General features: G+C 32.9%; 1 protein-coding gene across 3 annotated transcripts; it reads left to right on the top strand.

Annotated features, from left to right (window-relative positions):
• Positions 1 to 20,049: 20,049 nt before the first annotated feature.
• Positions 20,050 to 25,934, top strand: LOC139877636 (E3 ubiquitin-protein ligase UPL1-like). Of its 3 annotated transcripts, XM_071865065.1 has the most exons (5): positions 20,050 to 20,108; positions 22,754 to 22,971; positions 23,692 to 23,827; positions 25,077 to 25,455; positions 25,703 to 25,934. In XM_071865065.1, the coding sequence occupies exons 1-3, from the start codon at positions 20,076 to 20,078 to the stop codon at positions 23,705 to 23,707; spliced, it is 267 nt and encodes an 88-aa protein (XP_071721166.1). In that variant the 5' UTR covers positions 20,050 to 20,075; the 3' UTR covers positions 23,708 to 23,827; positions 25,077 to 25,455; positions 25,703 to 25,934. The 3 variants fall into 3 exon arrangements, with proteins under 3 accessions (XP_071721166.1, XP_071721165.1, XP_071721164.1); XM_071865064.1 differs by lacking the exon at positions 23,692 to 23,827; XM_071865063.1 differs by lacking the exons at positions 25,077 to 25,455; positions 25,703 to 25,934 and adding an exon at positions 24,244 to 25,050 and having other exon boundaries at positions 23,777 to 23,827.
• The last annotated feature ends 1,184 nt before the right edge of the window (positions 25,935 to 27,118 follow it).

The following is a 27,118-nucleotide window of genomic DNA, read 5'->3' as shown; positions in this document are numbered from 1 at the left end:
TATCGAATTATCAAGCGAGGCTATAACTGCATTAATTGGTGTAAGTGGTGGGAGACCAAGACGATAGTATGTTATAAATGGCATGAAATTAAAAATTGATCCATTATCAACTAAAGCTCTAATTGGAATGGGACCTTGAATTATACACGTAAGATGGAACTCTACAGGATCAGAATGAATAACATGATAATCAGAACTTGAGTTGGTTGGAACACTATCTTTCTTATAAGCACGAATTCCATTATTGAGTTCTAATGGTGCCTACATAGCTTTCTTATTCTTATCATCTCTAGGCATAACTGAAAACTTAGTAACATCAATCCCAAACTCATAAGGATGAAAATTGTAGTGACCCGAACTTTTCCATGTTTATATATATTAATTGAGATTGATATTTACATGATTAAATGTTTCCAACATGTTAAGCAATCAAACTTGTTAAGACTTGATTAATTGAAATATGTTTCATATAGACAATTGACCACCCAAGTTGACCGGTGATTCACGAACGTTAAAACTTGTAAAAACTATATGATGACATATATATGGATATATATATAGTTAACATGATACTATGATAAGTAAACATATCATTAAGTATATTAACAATGAACTACATATGTAAAAATAAGACTACTAACTTAATGATTTTTAAACGAGACATATATGTAACGATTATCGTTGTAAAGACATTTAATGTATATATATCATATTAAGAGATATTCATACATGATAATATCATGATAATATAATAATTTAAAATCTCATTTGATATTATAAACATTGGGTTAACAACATTTAACAAGATTGTTAACCTAAAAGTTTCAAAACAACACTTACATGTAACGACTAACGATGACTTAACGACTCAGTTAAAATGTATATACATGTAGTGTTTTAATATGTATTTATACACTTTTGAAAGACTTCAATACACTTATCAAAATACTTCTACTTAACAAAAATGCTTACAATTACATCCTCGTTCAGTTTCATCAACAATTCTACTCGTATGCACCCGTATTCGTACTCGTACAATACACTGCTTTTAGATGTATGTACTATTGGTATATACACTACAATGATCAGCTCTTAGCAGCCCATGTGAGTCACCTAACACATGTGGGAACCATCATTTGGCAAATAGCATGAAATATCTCATAAAATTACAAAAATATGAGTAATCATTCATGACTTATTTACATGAAAACAAAATAACATATCCTTTATATCTAATCCATACACCAACGACCAAAAACACCTACAAACACTTTCATTCTTCAATTTTCTTCATCTAATTGATCTCTCTCAAGTTCTATCTTCAAGTTCTAAGTGTTCTTCATAAATTCCAAAAGTTCTAGTTTCATAAAATCAAGAATACTTTCAAGTTTGCTAGCTCACTTCCAATCTTGTAAGGTGATCATCCAGCCTCAAGAAATCTTTATTTCTTACAGTAGGTTATCATTCTAATACAAGGTAATAATCATATTCAAACTTTGGTTCAATTTCTATAACTATAACAATCTTATTTTAAGTGATGATCTTACTTGAACTTGTTTTCGTGTCATGATTCTGCTTCAAGAACTTCGAGCCATCCAAGGATCCATTGAAGCTAGATCCATTTTTCTATTTTCCAGTAGGTTTATCCAAGGAACTTAAGGTAGTAATGATGTTCATAACATCATTCGATTCATACATATATCATTTTAATACAAGGTAATAATCATATTCAAACTTTGGTTCAATTTCTATAACTATAACAATCTTATTTTAAGTGATGATCTTACTTGAACTTGTTTTCGTGTCATGATTCTGCTTCAAGAACTTCGAGCAATCCAAGGATCCATTGAAGCTAGATCCATTTTTATATTTTCCAGTAGGTTTATCCAAGGAACTTAAGGTAGTAATGATGTTCATAACATCATTCGATTCATACATATAAAGCTATCTTATTCGAAGGTTTAAACTTGTAATCACTAGAACATAGTTTAGTTAATTCTAAACTTGTTCGCAAACAAAAGTTAATCCTTCTAAATTGACTTTTAAAATAAACTAAACACATGTTCTATATCTATATGATATGCTAACTTAATGATTTAAAACCTGGAAACATGAAAAACACCGTAAAACCGGATTTACGCCGTCGTAGTAACACCGCGGGCTGTTTTGGGTTAGTTAATTAAAAACTATGATAAACTTTGATTTAAAAGTTGTTATTCTGAGAAAATGATTTTTATTATGAACATGAAACTATATCCAAAAATTATGGTTAAACTCAAAGTGGAAGTATGTTTTCTAAAATGGTCATCTAGACGTCGTTCTTTCGACTGAAATGACTACCTTTACAAAAACGACTTGTAACTTATTTTTCCGACTATAAACCTATACTTTTTCTGTTTAGATTCATAAAATAGAGTTCAATATGAAACCATAGCAATTTGATTCACTCAAAACGGATTTAAAATGAAGAAGTTATGGGTAAAACAAGATTGGATAATTTTTCTCATTTTAGCTACGTGAAAATTGGTAACAAATATATTCCAACCATAACTTAATAAACTTGTATTGTATATTATGTAATCTTGAGATACCATAGACACGTATACAATGTTTCGACCTATCATGTCGACACATCTATATATATTTCGGAACAACCATAGACACTCTATATGTGAATGTTGGAGTTAGCTATACAGGGTTGAGGTTGATTCCAAAATATGTATAGTTTGAGTTGTGATCAATACTGAGATACGTATACACTGGGTCGTGGATTGATTCAAGATAATATTTATCGATTTATTTCTGTACATCTAACTGTGGACAACTAGTTGTAGGTTACTAACGAGGACAGCTGACTTAATAAACTTAAAACATCAAAATATATTAAAAGTGTTGTAAATATATTTTGAACATACTTTGATATATATGTATATATTGTTATAGGTTCGTGAATCAACCAGTGGCCAAGTCTTACTTCCCGACGAAGTAAAAATCTGTGAAAGTGAGTTATTGTCCCACTTTGAAAATCTAATATTTTTGGGATGAGAATACATGCAGGTTTTATAAATGATTTACAAAATAGACACAAGTACGTGAAACTACATTCTATGGTTGAATTATCGAAATCGAATATGCCCCTTTTTATTAAGTCTGGTAATCTAAGAATTAGGGAACAGACACCCTAATTGACGCGAATCCTAAAGATAGATCTATTGGGCCTAACAAACCCCATCCAAAGTACCGGATGCTTTAGTACTTCGAAATTTATATCATATCCGAAGGGTGTCCCAGAATGATGGGGATATTCTTATATATATGCATCTTGTTAATGTCGGTTACCAGGTGTTCATCATATGAATGATTTTTATCTCTATGTATGGGATGTGTATTGAAATATGAAATCTTGTGGTCTATTGTTACGATTTGATATATATAGGTTAAACCTATAACTTACCAACATTTTTGTTGACGTTTTAAGCATGTTTATTCTCAGGTGATTATTAAGAGCTTCCGCTGTCGCATACTTAAATAAGGACAAGATTTGGAGTCCATGCTTGTATGATATTGTGTAAAAACTGCATTCAAGAAACTTATTTTGTTGTAACATATTTGTATTGTAAACCATTATGTAATGGTCGTGTGTAAACAGGATATTTTAGATTATCATTATTTGATAATCTACGTAAAGCTTTTTAAACCTTTATTGATTGAATAAAGGTTATGGTTTGTTTAAAAATGAATGCAGTCTTTGAAAAACGTCTCATATAGAGGTCAAAACCTCGCAACGAAATCAATTAATATGGAACGTTTTTAATCAATAAGAACGGGACATTTCAAAAATAATCAAGAGTTTCCTCATCATACAAGAATTCTAACTCATCATTATCTTCCTCTAACTCAGACTCATTATCTGCAATTAGAATGTAATGTGAACCCTCATTTGATTTCCCAGTTAATTCTTCCTCAACCATCGGTTCAATTTCTTCTTTATTAGCTTCTATCTCACCTACTGGCTTCTCATCTTCATCAAATAAAAATTCTAACCACTCTACCATTTAATCTTTAGATGTGTCCTTATCTTTCTCAGATTCAGATTCAGAAATAAGAATATAATGTGGACTCTTATTTAAACCACAAGCAGTCATTTAATCAACTTCTTTTGATAAACTCTTCCTCATTCATTTCTTACTCCCACATCGGTTCAGGATTATACTCATTAGCTTCTTCTTCCTCATATTCAATAAGCTCCTCAATTACTTCCTCAACAACACTCAGAATTTCCCCACACAGTTCCCCAAAGCTTAAAATTATCATCTATTTTCATCAATTATTCCACACAACACCCTTGTTCACCTTCAAAAATTTTAAACTTAGCAATGACATTTACTTTCTCAAAATGAAAGTTCTTTGACTTCTCAGTAGCAGGAATATGCTTACCCTCAACAAGTTGAAATAATTTAACGACATTCCTTTCAAGGTTCCGAATATACGCTTGATTATTATTTTGAACTTGAGAAAGCAGATACTTTATCACCTTATTAGCTTCAGTTTGATTTTTGATAAATGAAAAAAATATTATCTTCAAAATTAAAACGCTTTTCACTTTGATTGTTAGTTGGAACATTTGGAACAAAGGGGGCTCTAACAGGATAAAATCCTGGCGGATTCTTAGGAATAAAGTTATTGTTTTGATAATGAGCTTGAAAGTTATTGAACGGACGATAGTTTAGATTTCCACATTGATAATTTTGATTAACATAAGAAACATTGTCTATTTGCTCTATTGTCATACTACTAACACAATCCTTAATCAAATGTGGACAAGAACACTTTTCACAACCTACCTTCATAAAGTACATCCTCTTAGCAATTTTTTCCATTTGCCTATCTAAGTTTCCTAACTGTACATTCATCGCTTTCATCACATCATTAACTTCATAACCAACAATGCCAACTATAAGAGCAAGACCTAAGTCTTGGTTCCATTCATGAGAGTGAGCAACCATCTATCTATTAATGCATAGGCTTCGTCAGCAGTTTTAGTCATAATGTTTTCTCAAGCATAAGTATCAATCTCTCTCCTAGTAGCAATATCACAACCTTTGTAGAAGATAGTTACCAACTGGAAATTATTTAACCCATGTAATGGACATTCTCTTAACAATTGACCAAACCGAACCCAACCTCCATACAAGGTTTCATTATTCTTCTGCCTAAAGTTTGAGATTTCGGTTTGAAGATTGACACTTTTAGATGCATGAAAGAATCAAGTAATAAATGTTTCCACCATGTGGTCCCAAGTAGTAATCTCACCAACATGAAGAGACTTCAACCAATCATTGGATTCATCCTTCAAACACCATGGAAATAAACAAAGATAAATGGTTTCATTCTCGACATCTCAGATTTTGAAGTGATTACAAGTTTCATTGAATTGGCGTAAATGCTCATTTGCAGCCTCCTTTGGATTACCTCGGAATTGATTATCTTTAATAAGATGGAGAATTTAACCTTTTATTTCAAAGTCTTGATTTATATCGGGTTGAGTAATTAAATGGCCTAGACCTTGACGGTCTGCTTTCATCACATCCTCCATAGTATGGTTTGCAACCATTTCAGGTTCTGGTTGTAAATTGCAAAAAGGATTAACAAATTGATCATGTTCAGAAGTTTCGCCTTTTTAAAGCCATTTAAACGATAGAATTTTTTTTTTTTTAAAGGGGTGCCTGCCCAGGTCAAGGCATTTGCCGCGGCGAGGCTTCTATTGTCGCGGCGCGACACATAAAGGGTTTTCTAACACTTTTTGACAGCCTTTCTGTCACCAAAACCAGTTCAATGCGGCGGCGCGGCTCAGTTTTTCGTGGCGCGACACATAACGTGTGCTGAGACTATCCTGCATCTTAATACCAAAATCCACATTTTAACCAATTCCTTAACTCCCATCACATTTCCACAACAAAATACATAATTCAACTTAATTAAACCAGTTTCTTACATCTTAAACATTACAAGGAACTTTTAAACAAGAAAACGTGTTTACACCTTTCAAATACACCATTTGGTCCCAAAACATAACGAAAACATAATTGTCAAATACAAAAGACTTGGCGTTGATAAGCGGTACCAAAAGAGCATGATTCAAAATAGAGACTTGCATTACCACTTACTCTAATGCCAATGCTCCGCTACCCTCAAATGGGTTCTTTACCTTCTCGATGACCTTTCGCTCCTAAAAACATGAAACAACACGGGGGTAAGCTTTTACACTTAGTGAGTTATAGGCGAATAATATAGCATAATACATTGGGCATAATCATCACATTACATTGGGCATAAGCTACTCAACTAGTGCACTTAGTCGTTCCTCTCTTGCACGGATACAATCCGAGAACACTAAGCCACTCTTGACCCGCCCATTTTACCCCCTATAAACTCACCTTGATTAAACACAATTCCTTGGTTACTTGAAGCTCCTTGGCCTTGATTAGCACCTATACATGAGCTAATCTAATCAATATCATAATTCAACAAAATTACAACTTTCACAAACTTTCTACACATTCATATACTTACACATTGACTTAACCCCCTAATTACTCCAATATACACATGATCAATTTCATATATAGTATTTAGCTTATCTTTTCCAATATAACCACATTATCATGCCAACATCATCCCTTTAATCACGCAATTCACTAGTTCATCTCTTACAATCATAACATGCAATTCTTTCAAATATTCCATTAAACATCAAATGTGCATAAACCCATTTCTATTACTAGCAACCCTAAATCATCAATTATCCAATTTCCATTACTTACAATAACAACAACAATTCACATATAAACTTTCTTCTTCAAAATTCTTAACTAAATCACATAAACATTTCATTGAGACATTTCATCAAACACCTAGTGTGCATGACTTGATTCTAAGCTAGAACATCATCAAATTCACCATATTCATGCCATACATTATCAATGCAAGTTCATACATGAACTTACTTCCAAAATCACTAACAAATTCGTTTTCAATCATACAAGTGTGCACATTATCAATAACAACAACCTTTAAGCTAGAGATTCATCAAGAACACCCAATTTTAGTAATACATAAACATATAAGTTCATACCTTGACTCTAGGGGTTAAAGAACCCTAATTGTGCACAAAGGAGAAGAAATTGGAGGATTAAAGCTTGCTAGAGTGATTAGGGTGCCTTAGATTAAACAATTTCTCAATTGCATGAACAAAATCCTTTCAATTGATGGATTCTTCTTCTTCTTCTTCTTCTTCTATATGTCAACATACACACATAAACACACTCTCTGCTATTTTATTTTTGCAACTAAATGATTTTTCAGCATTTTCTTTTCTTTTATTAAATTAACTCTGTATTATTTGCACTTTCTACCCCTCCCCACCAAAACTCTATCATGGGGGTCCTTAATTCTAACTTTGCATCTCTAGTCCCTTCCAACTTAACTAACAAACTTAACTCTTGTCTATTTATTTATATAAAATCATACCATCCATGTATATAATAATAAAGTTACATAAAATAATACCTTAATTAATTGGGATGTTACAACTCTCCACCTGGATTGTTCGCGTCCTCGCGAACCATTCATGATGCAACGATGGATAATACTTCATAAGCCATTCTTCAGGTTCCCACGTATATTCGGAGCCTTTTCTAAATTGCCATAACAATTTCAATAACATAACCGACTTATTTCTTAATTGCTTCACCTTATGATCCAAAATCTTTATTGGCTTTTCCGCATATCTTAACAATGGAACATAAGTTGATTCATCCGCCCCTCAATTGCGACACATGAAACGTGTCTTGAATATTACTCAATTCCTCGGGCAAGGCCAAATGATATGCTACCTTTCCGACCCTTGCCACTACCTCAAAAGGTCCCACAAACCTTGGACCCAATTTTCTCCTTTTTCTAAAACGAATAATACCCTTCCACGGGGAAACTTTAAGCATTACCTTATCACCCACTTGAAATTCTATCGGCTTCCTTCTTTTATCCACATACGACTTTTGTCGATCTTGTGCCGCTTTCATTCTTTCACGAATTTGATCTATCATTTCGGTTGTTTATTGTACTATTTTTGTGCTTCCTAATTCCCTTTGACCCACTTCAGCCCAACATATTGGAGTCCTACACCTCCTTCCATACAACATCTCATAAGGCGTCATCCCAATTGTAGAATGATAACTATTATTATACGAAAATTTAACTAAAGGTAGGTGAGTATCTCAACTACCACCAAAATCAATGACGCACGCCCTTAACATATCCTCAAGAGTTTGGATAGTTCGCTCACTTTGACCATCCGTTTGTGGGTGAAACGCGGTACTCACATGCAACTTAGTGCCCATCTCTTCTTGAAACTTTCTCCAATATCGTGAGGTAAATCGAGTGTCACGGTCCGAAACAATGGAAACCGGTACTCCATGCCTTACAACAACCTCCTTCATATATAACTTAGACATTGCTTCCGATGATGAAGCTTCCCTTATTGCCAAAAATAGCGCGCTCTTAGTCAATCTATCAACAATAACCCAAATGGCGTCGTGTTGTCGAGGGGACTTAGGCAACTTAGTCACTAAATCCATTGTAATGTGTTCCCATTTCCAAACCGGTACTTCTAATGGTTGTAACTTACCGTAAGGCATTTGATGATCGGCTTTCACTTGAAGGCAAGTAAGACATTTATGAACATACTTTACTATATCTCTCTTCATTCTCGGCCACCAATAGTCTTTCCTTAGATCTCTATACATTTTCGTAGCACCGGGGTGAATCGAATACTTAGATTTGTGGGCTAAGTCAAGGAGCTCACTTCTAACACCACTTTGTAAAGGTACCCAAATTCTCCCATATCTAAGCCTTAGACCACGAGAATCTACCACAAAATCACCAACTTGCCCCTTGATCCTTTCTTTTCTCACGTTTTCGGGGAATAATGCTTCACCTTGTGCAACTCGGATACTATCAAATATTTGAGGTGATATTACCATAGCCAAACTCGTTATCTTAATCGGTTGGTGACTCGATTTCCTACTAAGAGCATCCGCCACCACATTAGCTTTCCCGAGATGATACAAAATTTCACAATCATAATCTTTCACCAAGTCGAGCCCTCTCCTTTGCCTATCATTTAAATCTCTTTGATCGAATAAATACTTTAAGTTCTTATGATCGGTATAAATAGAGAACTTAACACCATAAAGATAATGACGCCAAATTTTCAAAGCAAAAACCACGGCAGGTAATTTTAAATCATGCGTGGGATAACGTTTTTCATGTTCTTTCAATTGTCGGGAAGCATAAGCTATGACTTTCCCATTTTGCATTAGCACACATCCTAAACCTTTCTTAGAAGCATCTCAATAAACCGTCATATTTTCATTCCCTTCCAGTAAAACTAGTATAGGAGCTTGAACAAGTTTCTCCTTAAGGAGTTGAAACGCTTGTTCTTGCTTTTCTTCCCATCTCCATGGCACATCTTTACGGGTCAACTTTGTGAGTGGGGTGGCTATCCTAGAAAAATCTTGTATAAACCGTCGATAATACCCCGCTAAACCTAGAAAACTCCTCACTTCGGTGGGATTCGTAGGTGGTTCCCATCTCATTATTTCCTCAATCTTTGTCGGATCAACACAAATACCCTTCTTATTAATGACATGTCCCAAAAATTGAACTTCACGAAGCCAAAACTCGCATTTAGAGAACTTAGCAAACAACCTTTCTCTTCTTAAAGTCTCTAATACTTGTCGTAAATGCACCGCATGCTCCTCTTCCCCTTTAGAATAAACCAAAATATCATCAATGAATACAATCACAAACCTATCGAGCATCGATCGACAAACCCTATTCATCAAATCCATAAACGCGGCCGGAGCATTAGTTAACCCAAAAGGCATAACCACGAATTCATAATGACCATACCTCGTGCGAAAAGCCATTTTAGGGATATCTTCTTCCTTCACCTTTAATTGATGATAACCCGACCTTAGATCTATCTTTGAAAAGAAACATGCACCTTGTAATTGATCAAACAAATCATCTATCCTCGGTAATGGATATTTATTCTTAATAGTGACCTTATTCAATTCGTGATAATCTATACACATTCTCATTGTCCCATCTTTCTTTTTCACGAATAACACCGGAGCTCCCCAAGGTGAACTACTAGGACGTATAAAACCTTTATCTATCAAATCTTGTAGTTGAGTCATCATTTCCCTCATTTCCGACAGAGCTAGTCGACAAGGTGCTTTAGCAATTGGCGTGGCTCCGGGAATCAAATCTATTCTAAACTCTACCTCTCGTTTGGGAGGTACACCCGACAACTCATTCGGAAACACATCCGGAAACTCATTAACTATCGGTACATCACTTATTTCATCAACCTTCTTTGAATCATCTACCACATGTGCCAAAAACGTACAACACCATGAGACAAAAATCTTTTAGCTCTAGCATACGTGCATATAGGAATAGCACGCCTAGCCCGTTCCCCGTAAATCCATATAACTTTCCCACTTGGTGATTGAACTAATACAATTTTCTTACGACACAAAATTATCCCTTCATTGTCATCTAGCCAATCCATACCCACAATTACTTGAAACTCTCCCATATGCATGGGTATTAAATCTATAACAAACTTTTCATCATCCAAGATAATTTCACATCCCTTAATGATACTATATACCATAACGGTTTTATTATCCGCTATCTCAACCTCTAAAGGATGCTCTAACATACTTGGGGTCATGTCAAAATGTTTACAAAAAGAATAAGAAACAAACGACCGCGTAGCACCGGAATCAAACAAAACATGCGCAGGTAAAGAATTTACAATAAAAGTACCTGACACCACATTTTGGGACTCCTTCGCTTCGAGCGCGGTAATCTGATGAGCTCGGGCTCTTGGTCGGCTATCACTAGTCTTTGGCTCCGTTTTAACCTCTTTCTTAACGCTACCACTTGCCAGATCTTTCTTATACTCCGGACACTCGGCTTGAAAATGACCCTTTTCAAAACAATAGTAACATTGTTTTCCTTTCTTAGGACACTCGGCGGCTCTATGACCCGGCTTCCCACATGAATAACAATCGGTAGTACCCGCTTTACACTCACCCGCATGATTCTTACCACACCTATTACATGACTTCAGTTCTTTACCACCACTCTTCCCCGTCATGAAACCCCCTTTTGACTTGTGCGGGGACTCGGAATTAAACTTACCTTTCTTCGGGCTCATACTTTGCGTTGACCTAGAATCTTGATCTAACTTTCGTTTAAACACGACTTTCTTCCTAAGTTCATGTTCCCTCACAAGAGCCCTATTCATCATTTCGGCTAAAGTCTTATACGTGCCCTTATCAACAAACTCACTTATTTCGGGGTTTAACTTCTCATGATAGTGATCCATCATCAACTTGGGACTTGAAACAAAGTCCGGGCAAAACCGGGACTTATCATTAAACTCGGAATTAAACTCGGTCACCGATTTACTTCCATGTTCGATATTCATAAATTCAGATTTCAGCCTACTAACTTCGGCGGGTGGAGCAAACTGATCCATAAACATCCCTCGAAACTTTTTCCATGAAAAACTTGTTGCTACATCCCGCCCATGAGACTTAACAATGAAATTCCACCATTCATAACCACTTCTTTTCATTTGATGAGCTGCGTAAATGACTTTTAAATGCTCGGGACATTCACACAACATAAAAGTTTCTTCTATCTCAACAATCCACCTTTGACTAACAATTGGATCAACTTTACCATGAAATTCCGGTGGATGACAATTAGCAAAATTCTTATACTCAAAGCGCTCATCTTTCTTTCTCGGTGCTTATACTTCTTCCTGTCTTACCCCACTTCCCCCTTCTCCTATTAAAGTAGGATTATTGGTCATAAGAGTCTTTAAATTTTCGTCCAATTGATCATTAATCAATGTCTTAATCTTCTCTAAGAGGTTTGGGGTGTATCGTATCAAAGTTTGCCCTATTTGTCCCGAGATATCATTTGCCATAGTAACCTCATCGGATTCATTTTGTGAGCCTTCAATAGACTCCATTGACAGGGTGTGGACGTACTCATCGTCCTCATCATTACCTCTGTTTGGGGATACGATAGCCATTCTGAAACATTACATCCAACTCATTAGTTCAAATACCTGCATCATTACATTACCATAACTAAGATAACCGAAAGAATTTCCTAACTCATTTCACCATGACCATAGTAGACGTCAATGCGTACTAAAATAAAGTAATGGCAATGGCCGGTCGTCATTACCCCATCTTATTATGCACTTAATCCATCATGACCCATGGTTAATGAGTACTAAACTCTTTAATTACAACAACCACGATCTTAGCACTACACTACATGTCTTGTCAACAACTTTATCCTATGGAGCATGGCACAATCATTCAACCTTAACTATCATGCAAGTCCTAAACCGCTTATCCTTTAACAACAATGGTTTAAGCCTAGATAATCCCTATCGTGGGTTATCCAAGTCCCTTAAACCATAGCTCTCATACCAACTTTTAACGCCATTTAAACGATAGAAATTTTTTTTTTTTAAAGGGGTGCCTGCCCAGGTCAAGGCATTTGCTGCGGCGCGGTTTCTATTGTCGCGGCGCGACACATAAAGGGTTTTCTAACACTTTTTGACAGCCTTTCTATCACCAAAACCAGTTCAATGCCGCGGCGTGGCTCAGTTTGTCGCGGCGCGACACATAACGTGTGCTGAGACTATCCTGCATCTTAATACCAAAATCCACATTTTAACCAATTCCTTAACTCCCATCACATTTCCACAACAAAATACATAATCCAACTTAATTAAACCAGTTTCTTACATCTTAAACATTACAAGGAACTTTTAAACAAGAAAACGTGTTTACACCTTTCAAATACACCATTTGGTCCCAAAACATAACGAAAACATAATTGTCAAATACAAAAGACTTGGCGTTGATAAGCGGTACCAAAAGAGCATGATTCAAAATAGAGACTTGCATTACCACTTACTCTAATGCCAATGCTCCGCTACCCTCAAATGGGTTCTTTACCTTCTCGATGACCTTTCGCTCCTAAAAACATGAAACAACACGGGGGTAAGCTTTTACACTTAGTGAGTTATAGGCGAATAATATAGCATAATACATTGGGCATAATCATCACATTACTTTGTCTTTCAACCAAACGGTTGCTTACTTACTTTCGGATCCGACCCATTACTTACCATAGACATAACTTACTAAGGCCAACCTTAGTAATTATGTCTAAGCTAACACATCCATAGACATGTACATATGTTTAAGCTACCTTAATCACATTACCATCATACATATGTACATAGACACCCAAAGTGTCTAAGCTAAACCATACCATAGACAAGATTACTAGCAATGTAATAATCTTGCCTAAGCTAAACATCAACCATAGATACAATTATTAGGCGAACCTAATAATTCTATCTAAGCTACTCAACTAGTGCACTTAGTCGTTACTCTCTTGCACGGATGCAATCCGAGAACACTAAGCTACTCTTGACCCGCCCATTTTACCCACTATAAACTCACCTTGATTAAATGCAATTCCTTGGTTACTTGAAGCTCCTTGGCCTTGATTATCACCTATACATGAGCTAATCTCATAATATCATAATTCAACAAAATTACAACTTTCACAAACTTTCTACACATTCATATACTTACACATTGTCTTAACCCCCTAATTACTCCAATATACACATGATCACTTTCATATATAGTATTTAGCTTATCTTTTCCAATATAATCACATTATCATGCCAATATCATCCCTTTAATCACGCAATTCACTAGTTCATCTCTTACAATCATAACATGCAATTCTTTCAAATATTCCATTAAACATCAAATGTGCATAAACCCATTTCTATATCTAGCAACCCTAAATCATCAATTATCCAATTTCCATTACTTACAATAACAACAACAATTCACATATAAACTTTCTTCTTCAAAATTCTTAACTAAATTACATAAACATTTCATTGAGACATTTCATCAAACACCTAGTGTGCATGACTTGATTCTAAGCTAGAACATCATCAAATTCACCATATTCATGCCATACATCATCAATGCAAGTTCATACATGAACTTACTTCCAAAATCACTAACAAATTCATTTTCAATCATACAAGTGTGCACATTATCAATAAACAACAACCTTTAAGCTAGAGATTCATCAAGAACACCCAATTTTAGTAATACATAAACATATAAGTTCATACCTTGACTCTAGGGGTTAAAGAACTCTAATTGTGCACAAAGGAGAAGAAATTGGAGGATTAAAGCTTGCTAGAGTGATTAGGGTGCCTTAGATTAAACAATTTCTCAATTGCATGAACAAAATCCTTTCAATTGATGGATTCTTCTTCTTCTTCTTCTATATGTCGACACACACACAAATAAACACACTCTCTGCTATTTTATTATTGCAACTAAATGATTTTCCAGCATTTTCTTTTCTTTTATTAAATTAACTTTGTATTATTTGCACTTTCTACCCTCCCCACCAAAACTCTATCATGGGGGGTCCTTAATTCTAACTTTGCATCTCTAGTCCCTTTCAACTTAACTAACAAACTTAACTCTTGTCCATTTATTTATATAAAATCATACCATCCATGTATATAATAATAAAATTACATAAAATAATACCTTAATTAATTGGGATGTTACAGCCTTCCTCAAAATTAGAAGTTTTTCCTTCTTCAAAATTTATTCTACGGGAGTCAATTACTTTTCTAATTCTTTTACGAGCTAAATAAACTAATATTTCAGGATCAGATTTGGGTTCTTCGAGTTCAAGATTATGAGATCGGGTCATAAAACAGGTGACCTAAGAAAGAAAAATTAAAATTATTTTATAATGAGATGTTAAGAGAGGAATTAGGACTTTTAATTAACTGAAGTATATATATATATATATATATATATATATATATATATATATATATATATATATATATATATATATATATATATATATATATATATATATATATATTTATAACAACTTTTATTGCTTTATAATAAATAAATTAATAATTTTTCATTTAATTGAATCTTTCAATACATAATGGCCAAACAACAATATGGATTAGGCAGGACCATTTAAATCGGACAATCCAGCAACCTAACCGTAGAGATTCTTAGACACCATTCGTCTTGAAATGTCAATATACTAAAAATAAATTCAAATATCCGGCAGTAGCGCCAAAAAGTTGATGTTTGTAAAAGTGTGTGTTTGTGCTTACTTTGTTTCAACTTTTAAATTTATATTATTTGATTTACTTTCACTTTTAACACCCTAAGGAGTAACAAAACCCGATCAATGTAGTATAGTAATTATTAAGTTAGGTATCGTCCCAAGTGACTACAGAAGCAGATAAAAGTTGTCTTTTGAATCTACTTCTTAGGAAAAATTAGAATTATTATATATTTTATTATATTTTAATTATTATTAGATTTTTATATTTTAGGAAAGAAATAATGAAGTGTAGATTTATTAAAAGAACATTTAATAAGACTATCTCACAAAAGATAGAATTTTGATTGATTTTGATGAAAATATAATTAAAAGAAGTGGTTATTCAGACTTTTGAGTCATTAGAGATTATTATAACAATTAAAGACCGATTGTTAACTAACTATCACGTAAGAATCATACATTAGGATTTAATCTTGGTTTACTTGTGATGAGATAAACCTATTAGCTAAGTGAGCATACAAAGCTAATATCTTAATTTCACATAATTTATATACATAATAAATATCTTCTAGGTTTTGTGATAAGAACTCATATAACATTCAATCAGACTGAAAAATAGATTTTCTAATAAACCTAATCAGATTAACACAAGTGATTTGCTAATATTAAACCTAACTAGATTTTTATAAATTGTTCATACAAACTCACATAAACAAGGGTTCTTTGATTAAACCTAATAAATCAATTCTCAATATATAAGTGTGATTATTATTTTCCCTACTTCTAATAATCTTCAACTAAATGTCATGAAATTCAAATACCTATTCCAATGTGGCTAATCTTCTAGGTAATTTAAATCAAGTAAATACTTAACTTAGGATTAATGATGTGTTAACCTAAGTATCTATCCACTTAAACATTAAGCATGTCAATAAAGCTTCAGTTTACATCAGTAATAAACAGAATAAACAAAATCACATAAACAGAAACAGTACTTAAGCTGTCGGCTTTATGGACCACTGCTGGAGGCTGTGAGACCACAACCGACAACGATCATGCATTAATCTCAATATCATCTTTTTTGTCCAAATAACCACTATGAACGTTTAGTTCATAGTTGGAGACTGATTTAAACAATTGCAGATAAAGAAAGACATTATTAAAAAGAATGCAAGTAAATTAAACAAGAAATGAACCTTAAGCGATAAATAAAGTAAAAACCATGTAAAATGATAATTAAATAACACGATAACGTCTTAAAATGATTATAAAACTATGTATAATTTAGGCATTATACAGCTAAAATACGTTACATATTACAAACTTTTGTGTAGTGCATGAAATCTACTTAGTGAACTACCAAGTGATTAACGAAGCCGCGAAATCTTCCAGCGACATCAAGTTCAATGAAAAACTTGAAGTCCCGGGCGCAAAAGAAATAATGGCTAATGTCAACAACTTCATATGGACCACAGTATTCAAGTAAATACTTAATTATATGAGTTGTATCACACACCTAAACCTTTAATAAATTTAAGTTAGTTGTAAAAGATTTGTAGTAGTTGTGTTTTAATTATTTTTCACCTAACTACTTGCCTTAATATGTATTATATATCAATAATATATGTGTAGTGAGTTAATAAATTAAAACAAATCAATTAACAAAAAAACTTAAGATGGCTAATTATTACATTTAATTAATTCAAATATATTGCAAAAAATGAAGTACAACAAACTTAACCAAATTTATCAGAACACAAATTTATGTTATGACCTTCTTGTCTAAATATTCCACACCTTGGTGGAACTCTCGATGTGTTGTCATTTTCATCCATCTTGTTATGGATCTGTCGTTGCCGTCTCCTACCCCTATGTGTGACCAATCGTGTTGAATCAACCTTAATTAACCAAGTTGCATTGGCCCAGTATCTCAGGTTTCTAAGTGGATTAAATGATTCTCGATATGGTTCTATCCACCTAGTAGTTGTGTAAAATTTACTAATCATGCTATTTGAATCAATGTTTAGTCGGTGACATACTCTAATGCATTAGAGCGGGGAATTCTTTGACGTTGCCAACTTTTACACGAGCACTTATTGTCTTGAAATTGCACAACATACTCGGCCCCACTTCACCAGTTCTGTGGAGTGGACATTGTACACAAGTTTTGCATGTTATAGCATGTTACTTTGTAGGTGGCTGCTAGATTTTCACGATCTTGATATTGTGCCTACATAGTCTTGGATAGTGGAGCCCACAATTCGCAAGTAGTTTTGGGTTGGTTAAGGAAGTGCTCTCTTGTGTAGTGAAAAGTATATTCAGTACACGCTTTGATTGGCATCATATGGGCATGACGCAAAACATTGTTCAAGGACTCGGCTATGTTTCTATTTAGGTTAGCCCAACAATGCCCACATTTGTCTCTCATCAAAGTCCGCTTTTCAAGATTAGCCTCGCGTAAATACTCTCAAGCCGCTGGATCTGCACGTCTAGTTCCACGAATTGCATTTTTGTATCTATTATTTTGCAACGTTGAACCGGCCCTCCAACACAACTTCTTGAGCTCGTTGTTTCTTTTAAACTTTTGCATCAAGTTTCTACGAATGTGGCGCAAACAGTAACGATGATGCCAACCATAGGCATTCCAAATCATCGTGTTAAGTATACCTTGATGTCTATCAAATATAACACACAATTGTCTATTAGTATCACAATTAACATTGGTTTTGGAACTGCTCCAAAAACCACGCCCAACTTTCGTTCGTCTCTTGGTCAACTACTGAGAATGAAACATGCATAATTTTCCCGTTAGCATTTTTGGCTACCGCAGTAAGCATCTTGCCCATGTAGTTACTCTTCAAATGAGTCTCATCGATACAAATGATAGGAATACATTTTTGATACGCCCTCATAGCTTAGACAAATGCCCAAAACACATACTTAAATGTGCCAACACCGTTTGCATTTTGAGGGTCAGGTAAAAAACGAACAATTGTATCTGGCTTGGTATACTTCAAATCATTTAGATACTTAGGAAGGTCAGCAAAATTACTTTTGCAAGTTCCAAACACCCGTTCAATTGCAATACGCCTATGTTGGAACCTTAGGATTGAGTGGATTGTGTGTCAAGCCTGGAAATGGTGGGATATAGATGAGTGATATATATATATATATATATATATATATATATATATATATATATATATATATATATATATATATATATATATATATCCCCTAGGCAACCTTAGTGAGGGCTAAGACTTGGAAACCCTTAGGCCCATTACACCTATAGCCAAGCATTGTAATAGAGTTCAAGGAAGTTGTGGAAAAGTTAATTTTGACTAAGTGACTTTTCCTCTCTACATCTTTATACATATTCATACACATTCGTCGATATCCATCATATTTGAGTAGGACATTTGGCATTAGAGTAGGTTTTAAATTCATTCTAACTCCAATGCAAATTGAATATCGTGTTTGTGTTCATCCGAAAACCAAAACTTTTTTGTTCGAAAGTCATTTTCATTCGAAAATCAATTTTAGTATTGCCTCCAAAACATCAAAACAAATTCAAATTCCACACAAAACATCTTCTCATCACAAATCCATACCAGATTACAGTCTTAGATTCAAAAACATAAAATTACAGATTCAACTTTTCATCTTCATCTTCAACCTTCAAACTCAAAATTAGGAATTTCTTAATTTGAAGTTCAATCATCAAAAGGAGTTGAGATTCATGTTCCTGGAGTAAAAACGAACCTTCTCCAACAATCGAATTCCATTTTCATCAACAAACGAGTTTCATATTTAGGGATGGAGCTTGAAGATTAACACTACGGTGGTCGAATTAAATCAAGCAAAACATCTAGTATCAGACACACACACAGATATATATATATATATATATATATATATATATATATATATATATATATATATATATATATATATATTATATTATATATTATAATTATATAAAGGTTAAAATTCGTTAACTTAAAGCGAAGTTATGTCGATAAATGACAAAATATAAAAATAGGTTGTAGCTATTAATAAAATTAAAACTCAAGTGGGTGAGGATACCTATAATGGATTCACTGATTACGATATATATATATATATATATATATATATATATATATATATATATATATATATATATATATATATATATATATATATATATATCACTATCACTATATACATTAAAAGAGGGTCTCGATTAGCTAATAATTGTTTTCGAAACCCCATTAATTACCGTTAGATTAGAAAATTACATTATAATACCCCTTTATCTAACGATCCTTAATCATCTACTAAAATAATTAGCTAATAAATCAATTTTACAAACACTCTATCCCTAAAATACCCTTCTAATAAAAAAAACACGGGGACATATAACAAAATTGGGGGTTTCATTCCATCCGCTCTCAATCAACTAATTCATACCGATTCGTTTCTCCCTTGACAATTCCTCCGATCAACCTCCTTTTTGTGATATTTTCCAAGTAACATAATCACATTCAATTGCTTGAGTTTCGTATAATAAAATCATCGTTTGCTGTTTGTTATACAAATAGTAGTCAATTTTTATTAATCGAACCTCTTATTTAATTTCTTGTGTCTCGATTGATCATTTGTTTAATTCGATCATCAAATTGATTAACTGATTGATTGTATATAGTTTTAATCATACGATTAATGAATAGATCGGTGTGTAGACAAATGCTATTTATGAGGTCGATTTCAATATGAAGTTGCGAAGAAGGAGGGCGACAGAAGTGGTTAGTGATCTTATTACTGTTGTGTTTAGTGTTTTATAATTAACTAGAATGATTTAGGACCGCGCGTTGCGGCTGTTGCATTTGAATATACGTTGCTTAGTACCCAATATACTTAATGGCATGCGCGTTGCGGTTGGTGGAACATTTTAACGTCCTTTATGAAACTAACGTTGAGCGAGAAGTGAGTAAAATTTGCGAAAAAATGGAAGAAGGGCTCGAACTCGGGTGTTTTCCCTTACGAATTCATGGACTTACCACTTGCTTTAGCCATGTACTTGATCTAGTTAGTTGGGTTTGTATAATTTATCCAAAATGATTTCCTAAAAAAGCTTTGTTTCGAATATAATTGGTTGCATTTTGTTCGTAAAATTATTTCGAGTGGAATGGTGATGACGGAGAAACGTAACTCAGAGCGGGAAAAAAGATAAATCCCGACAAAAAATTGGGTGAACTTTATTTAATAATTATTATATTAATTGAAAATTTACATATTAGACTCCCCAAGTTAGCATGTGCTCCTATTTTACCCCTAAACATGTATACATTTTACCCCTCAACTTCATGTGTTTGAACACTTTTCTTCCCTAGCCAAAACGCATGCATAAATGAATATTACGACCAAAAATTTGGTTGTAATTAGTAGATACTGGAAAAAAATTTACCGCGCGTTGCTGCGGTTGTAATTGGATATACGTTGTTTGTTACCTAACATATCTAATGGTCTCTGCATTACGGTGGAACATTTTAACGTCTTTTGAAAAACTAATATTGAGCGAAAACTGAGGCGAAAAATTGGGAGAAAAAAGGGGTAGGACTCGAACTCCGATTTTTTCTTTTATAAACTCATTAACTTACCATATGATAGTTTGTTTATTATATATATACTCTCTCCGTCCCAAAAAATTGTCATATTTGACTTTTTGAGTCTTTTTATTCAATTTTGACATTAAAATATCTTTGTTTGTGTTATATAATATCGAATGAAAGTTATATCAAATGAAAACACATTCGAGAATCAATATATCTATATAAATTTTATTAAATATTCTATAGAAAAAACCAACAAATATTCAAAGTCAAAACTTAATAAATTGACTTTGAAAAGTCCAGTATGACAATTATTTTGAGACGGAAGGAGTATAATATATATATATATATATATATATATATATATATATATATATATATATATATATATATATAATTAGTAAAAAAAGTTTTTTTAAAGAAGCTCCGTTTCGAATATAGTTAGTTGCGTTTTGTTCGTAAATTTTTTTCGAGTTAAACGATGATAACGGACAAATTTATTTCGCGGTGGAAGAAAAGATAAACCCCGTTAAAAATTCCGATGGGATTTATTAAAAGTTTATTATATTAAAATTGGAAGTTCCATTTTAGCCCCTAGTGCATTGAGTGTTTACACTTTTTAACCCTTGTAGTTGACAAATATTACCCCTGAAATTTGGACTAGTTGATGCTTTCCTTCCTTGGTTAAAACTTCAATTTTATCTCTCTCTTAAATGGTCAAAAACGACCAAATTCTTTGTAAGGTTTAGTAATTTTTTTCGAGTTAAACGATGATAACGGACAAATTTATTTCGCGGTGGAAGAAAAGATAAACCCCGTTAAAAATTCCGATGGGATTTATTAAAAGTTTATTATATTAAAATTGGAAGTTCCATTTTAGCCCCTAGTGCATTGAGTGTTTACACTTTTTAACCCTTGTGGTTGACAAATATCACCCCTGAAATTTGGACTAGTTGATGCTTTCCTTCCTTGGTTAAAACTTCAATTTTATCTCTCTCTTAAATGGTCAAGAACGACCAAATTCGTTGTAAGGTTTAGTAGATATGGAAATGGAAATGGAAATTATATTATTCAACATGTGTAATTTAGTGTTGTAGTTTAGGGTTTATTTTATAAATTAGGGTTTTTTTTTTTTCAAAAAGAGAAAAATTGAAACTGATGTTGATACATTGGTACTATTTGAACATTAGTGTGTGTTGCATGTAACGGAGGGCGACATAAGTGGTTAGTGATCTTATTACTGTTGTGTTTAGTTTTTTGTAATTAATTATATTATTCAACATGTGTAATTGAGTGTTGTAGTTTAGGGTTTATTTTATAAATTAGAGTTTTTTTTTTCAAGTAGAGAAAAATTGAAACTGATGTTGATACATTGGTACTATTTGAACATTAGTGTGTGTTGCATGTAATTCTGTATGATTATATAATGAGTTTGTATGTTATTTAAAAAGTCATGTAGTTCTGTCTTTTATGAACTTTTGAAACTGATGTGTTCATTTGGACATTTGTTTATGCTGTGGGAAAATATTTCTTTTTCATAATTTAAAGTCGTTTAAATGAGCTGTATATATGATATATTTGCAACATCCATGTTTTATTAGTGTGAATTTGATGATATATTTGATGTTCATTGATACATCGTTTATATTTACTGTGTATCAACCTCTAAAAATCAAGTCTTTCATTAATGGGGTGATTGTTGCTCTGCTTGAAAGTATCGAAGAGCCTTTGAAAAGCTTCTTCTGGGATTTTGACAAGATATATTTCAAATTCTATTTAAGTTGTTCTACTTGTTTTGCTTGTATATTGGTTGAGCGTGACCATTTTTGCTGATGCAGGGAGACTATCATCACTGGCTCAAACTATTTAACCACTTCGATACTTTCTTCGAGAAATACATAAAACCCAGGAAAGATTTGCAAGTTGAGGATGATTTCTTGCAGTCTGACCCTCCATTCCCAAGGGAAGCTGTGTTGCAGATTTTACGTGTTGTACGAGTAATTTCCGACAACTGCATAAACAAGCACTTCTACAGCTCCTATACAGCTCCTATGAGGTACATCTTCATATTATAAGCTACTTATTTATATTATATAAGGTGTTTTTTTATATATTTTGTATTGAAATGCTTAAGCGGCTGTCTAGGAAGTGTCACTTCACCGCTTTGTTCAACCGGGGCTGCTAAATTGGCTTCGATGGAGGTTAAGTATCTTCTAAAGTAAACATAGGATAGACTGTGTAAACAACTTAGGCGGATATGAATATACCCATCTGGAATTGTTTTAATTACTCATTGTTTTTAATTTAGTTGGAATTTAAACGATTCTTACTTTGAAAGTAAATCAAACTACAATTATGTGTTTATGTTATTGAATATGACCAAAAGTCAGATAAATGAGGAATATGTTACGAATTAGGATTTAGTTTGTGATAATAAACAAAGAACGAAAAGTAATAACACCGATAGTGCCTACAATTCGAGAAGTAAGTAATCTTTTGATGCCCAATGACTCGATTTTTTTTCATTTAATAAAAACGTAAAGCTAATGTTTTATAAATAGTAATTTACATTAGAGGCCATAGAGTGATACTTTCAGTTAAAACTGACCCGTGTTAACTATAAGTTGCATAAATTTGATTTTACATAAGCAAGCAACTGATTATAACATTAATCGTTGGGTTTAGATCTGATTTGAATTTAACCGCACTAAATGAGAATTGAAGTTCGTTATGGTTAGATAATCATTTTAATTGTTGATCTTCATCTCACTTATAGGTCTACTGTCTGTTAATCTTTGTGTTGATAGCTTACATGCTTCAAGGCCAAGAGGCGCATGCAACTTAGGTTTGTTTTTTTATAGGAACATTATCCATGAAATTGATGGTCTTCGAATGAATTTTTAAACACAGAGGTATGTAGCCTTTAAGGCACCCAATCACTAGCAAATTGGTGTGCTCTACTTGAAAGAATTATTATTTTGTTATTTTTATTTTTAGTTATCCATATCTTTTTTTTAGGTAGTCTTGACTCCTTTTCTCTTCTTTTTTTGATAGGTCATTATACAGTTCTCATTTTTATATAAAAATGTCCTTATTTGGAAAATATTCAAGGTGGATCTACGCCTTTCACAAAATGAGAGATAACTATTAGTGGCAACTTGGGCGGGTTGGTGATTTGGGTAAAGTGTCAAACATGGGTTTTTTGAAATAAGTCATTATCAGTACATGCTAAAAATTCCAATAAAACAACTAATATCGATCAAGATAAGATTAGGATTACAATTTACTACTCATGTTTATTTATTTTTATTTTTTTTGTGATGATTAGATATGCTTGAAATATTGAATGCTTTACATAAAGCTGCCAATTTGGATTTGTTGAAAAATCATGTTTTGAACTTTGTATTATACTTGGTAAGTTTCTTTCCTTAATTTGATGTGTATATGCAAGTATGTTTAAGTAATTGATTCATGACGTGTTCACTATGTTTAAGTTTCTTTCCTTAAGGTTTAGGATTTAGGGTTTAGATATAGGGTTTAGGGTTTAGAGTTTAGTGTTTAGGGATTAAGGGTTTAGTGTTTATGGTTTAGGGTTTAGGGTTTTGGGTTTAGTGTTTAGGGTTTAGTGTTTAGGGCTTAGAGTTTAGGGTTTAGTGTTTAAGGTTTAGTGTTTAGTGTGTAGGATTTGGTGTTTAGGGTTAAGGTTTAGTGTATAGGGTTTAGGGTTTTGTATTTAATGTTTAGGGTTTAGGGTTTAATGTTTAGGGTTTAGAGTTTAGTACTTAGAGTTTAGGGTTTGGTGTTTAGGATTTAGTGTTTAGTGTTTAGGGTTTGTTGTGTAGGGTTATTGTTTAGGGTTTAGGGTAAAGTTTTTTAGGGTTTAAGGTTTAAGGTTTAGTGTTTAGGGTTTAGGGTTGCTTTTCAAAAAATTCGTTGGAGCTTCTTTGATATGTACATTTATATATATTTTACAGAAGCAGAAATAATCTCTTACATTGTCGTTCATGGCTCATTACAATCGTCCACCATCGTTCCTCCACATAATACTCTATGCAGATAATCTTGAACTGGTATTTTTTCGTTGCTGTTATAAATTGAAATTTCCTATTTAAAAGAAGATAACCATTATAATACATATCATGTTATTATGTATTGTTTCAGGCTTTTCCACATGATTGGTATGTGAACCATTTTGATAGCATTTTTCTAAGACATTCTGCTTTCATCCACACCATGCAAGATATAAAGCAGAAGTTCAATTCTCTTCTAATCGTCAACGTTTCATACTAGCCATGGTTGGCTAAAGGTCATTGAGGATCTTAAATTTGGAGAAAGTGATATCCTTATATTGACTGGAATTGACAAAAGAAACTTTGATTTGACTATTTATTCACCTGATATGCTTCTCAAGAATTTTTTTGATAAATTCAAAAAGGTTCGTGGTTTGAATCCAATTCAGGCAACAATGTTGAACAAAGCTCCATACAGATCCTTCCCTTCATTCATGAAATTCATCAACGATCCAAATGAACCCGGATTGGTATGCTCATTATTCATTATCTCATATGTAACACACATTTAGGATGTTTACATGATTATTATGTTAACAAATTACTTTTATAATTTAATAACATGAAAGCTATATCAGGTGATTAGTTAAATATACTTGAATGTTTCAGTATTAATTTGGTGATATGAAGATTGTTATGGTTTAAACTTTTAGTGTTCAATATTTTTCAATCTTTTTAAGAAATTAATTTTAATTACTTTGCACAATTTCATTGTAGTTGTTTACACAATGGAATATCAAAAACGAAGCTTCCCACATGCGCACATTGCTATTGTTTTGAAATCTACGTATAAGTTTCAAATGAGTGATGAACATGAGAAGTAATGACCTTGCAAGTACAAGGAAGGAGATGTGACGGAGATGTGGTGATTTTGAGAAGTAATCAAATCATAAGATTGTTTTCCTTTATAATGTTAAGGTTTTGTATTTTCAGACCATGTATTTCATTACCGTTGTTTTTATTATTATTATTATCTAAAACATCGTTTTCCATATTTTATTTAATTTAATCAACTATTCTATTTTATCTACATGTTTGTTATATTTGTTATATAACATGAACACTTTTGTTATCATAGATGAATGGAATATACCCAACTAAATTATATAGATACACAAGTATTGCCCAAATTATCGGTATTGAAGAAACGGTTAGAGATATTTTTTCTGCTTTAGACGTGAGCTGATGATACCGTTCGAACAAGAAAGCATTTAAATGGAAGTCTACTTTCTTGTTCTGGAACAAGGAAGCATCAATTTATCATTTACACCTTATATAAGCATGTTATTGGTTTGATGATGCATCCTATAGTAATTTTGTATTTTATTGTTATTCAAATTGTTGGTAATGTTGGAATTTACATTACAATCTTAGTTACTGGCTTTGTTTATTGTGGATATGATCTATTCAATGTGTTTCATTTGTAAATATCAGTGAAGTATGATACTTCAACAATTTACATCAAGAAACTAAAGTACAAGTTTCAATAGATGAAATATCTACGAATGATATCGAAGATACAAACTCTTTGTATAGTTAAATAGCATATGATCATATAATTGTTATTTTATTTCGGCATTTTTTCGGAATTCGGATGTTTACATATTCTATTGTTAAAGGTAATTCAGTTAGGTTTATATTATTTATACTTTTAAGTTACAGTTATAGTTATTGTTGTTGAGTTGTATTATTAGTTTGATTTGATTTTATCACAATATGTCACATAACATATACATAATATACATAATGCAATAGATCTGTATAGGCTTTTTACAACAATGAAGCTACTGTTTTGCAAACAGTGGCCAACAATTTTTTACTTCAGGTTACACTAATTTTATGTTGTGTTTGTTGAAAATTTTTGATCGGTAGTATGTGATGTAATATTACGTATGAAGTTTTGAATAGACTTGAAGAGACGGTAGACCACTTGTGGCCGTGAAGAAATGAAGCGCACTAGCTGTTCTATTTTGTTAATGATACTCATGTCCTGAAAATATGAACAACTAATAAGTTTAGACGTTGAACGTATATGCTCATCAATAGCACCAGAAGCATGACCTGAGTCCTTCCATAAACTCCAAGTGAGGTAACGTATTTTCCTGATTTGCTCATATGACTTATTGTGACTTT

The sequence above is a fragment of the Rutidosis leptorrhynchoides genome, chromosome 11 (assembly GCF_046630445.1).
Source record: "Rutidosis leptorrhynchoides isolate AG116_Rl617_1_P2 chromosome 11, CSIRO_AGI_Rlap_v1, whole genome shotgun sequence".
In the NCBI taxonomy this organism is placed as follows: domain Eukaryota; kingdom Viridiplantae; phylum Streptophyta; class Magnoliopsida; order Asterales; family Asteraceae; genus Rutidosis; species Rutidosis leptorrhynchoides.
The sequence above is the reverse complement of the archived record's forward strand: the minus strand, read 5'-3'. Positions and strand labels throughout refer to the sequence as shown.

Bases quoted from the DNA above. Each gene is read 5' to 3' on its own strand.
- LOC139877636 (XM_071865063.1), top strand. From the start codon at position 20,076: ATGAAGTTGCGAAGAAGGAGGGCGACAGAAGTG. The intron at 20,109-22,753 runs GTTAGTGATCTT...TTGCTGATGCAG, and splicing joins GAAGGAGGGCGACAGAAGTG to GGAGACTATCATCACTGGCT. The intron at 22,972-23,776 runs GTACATCTTCAT...GTTTTTTTATAG, and splicing joins TCCTATACAGCTCCTATGAG to GAACATTATCCATGAAATTG.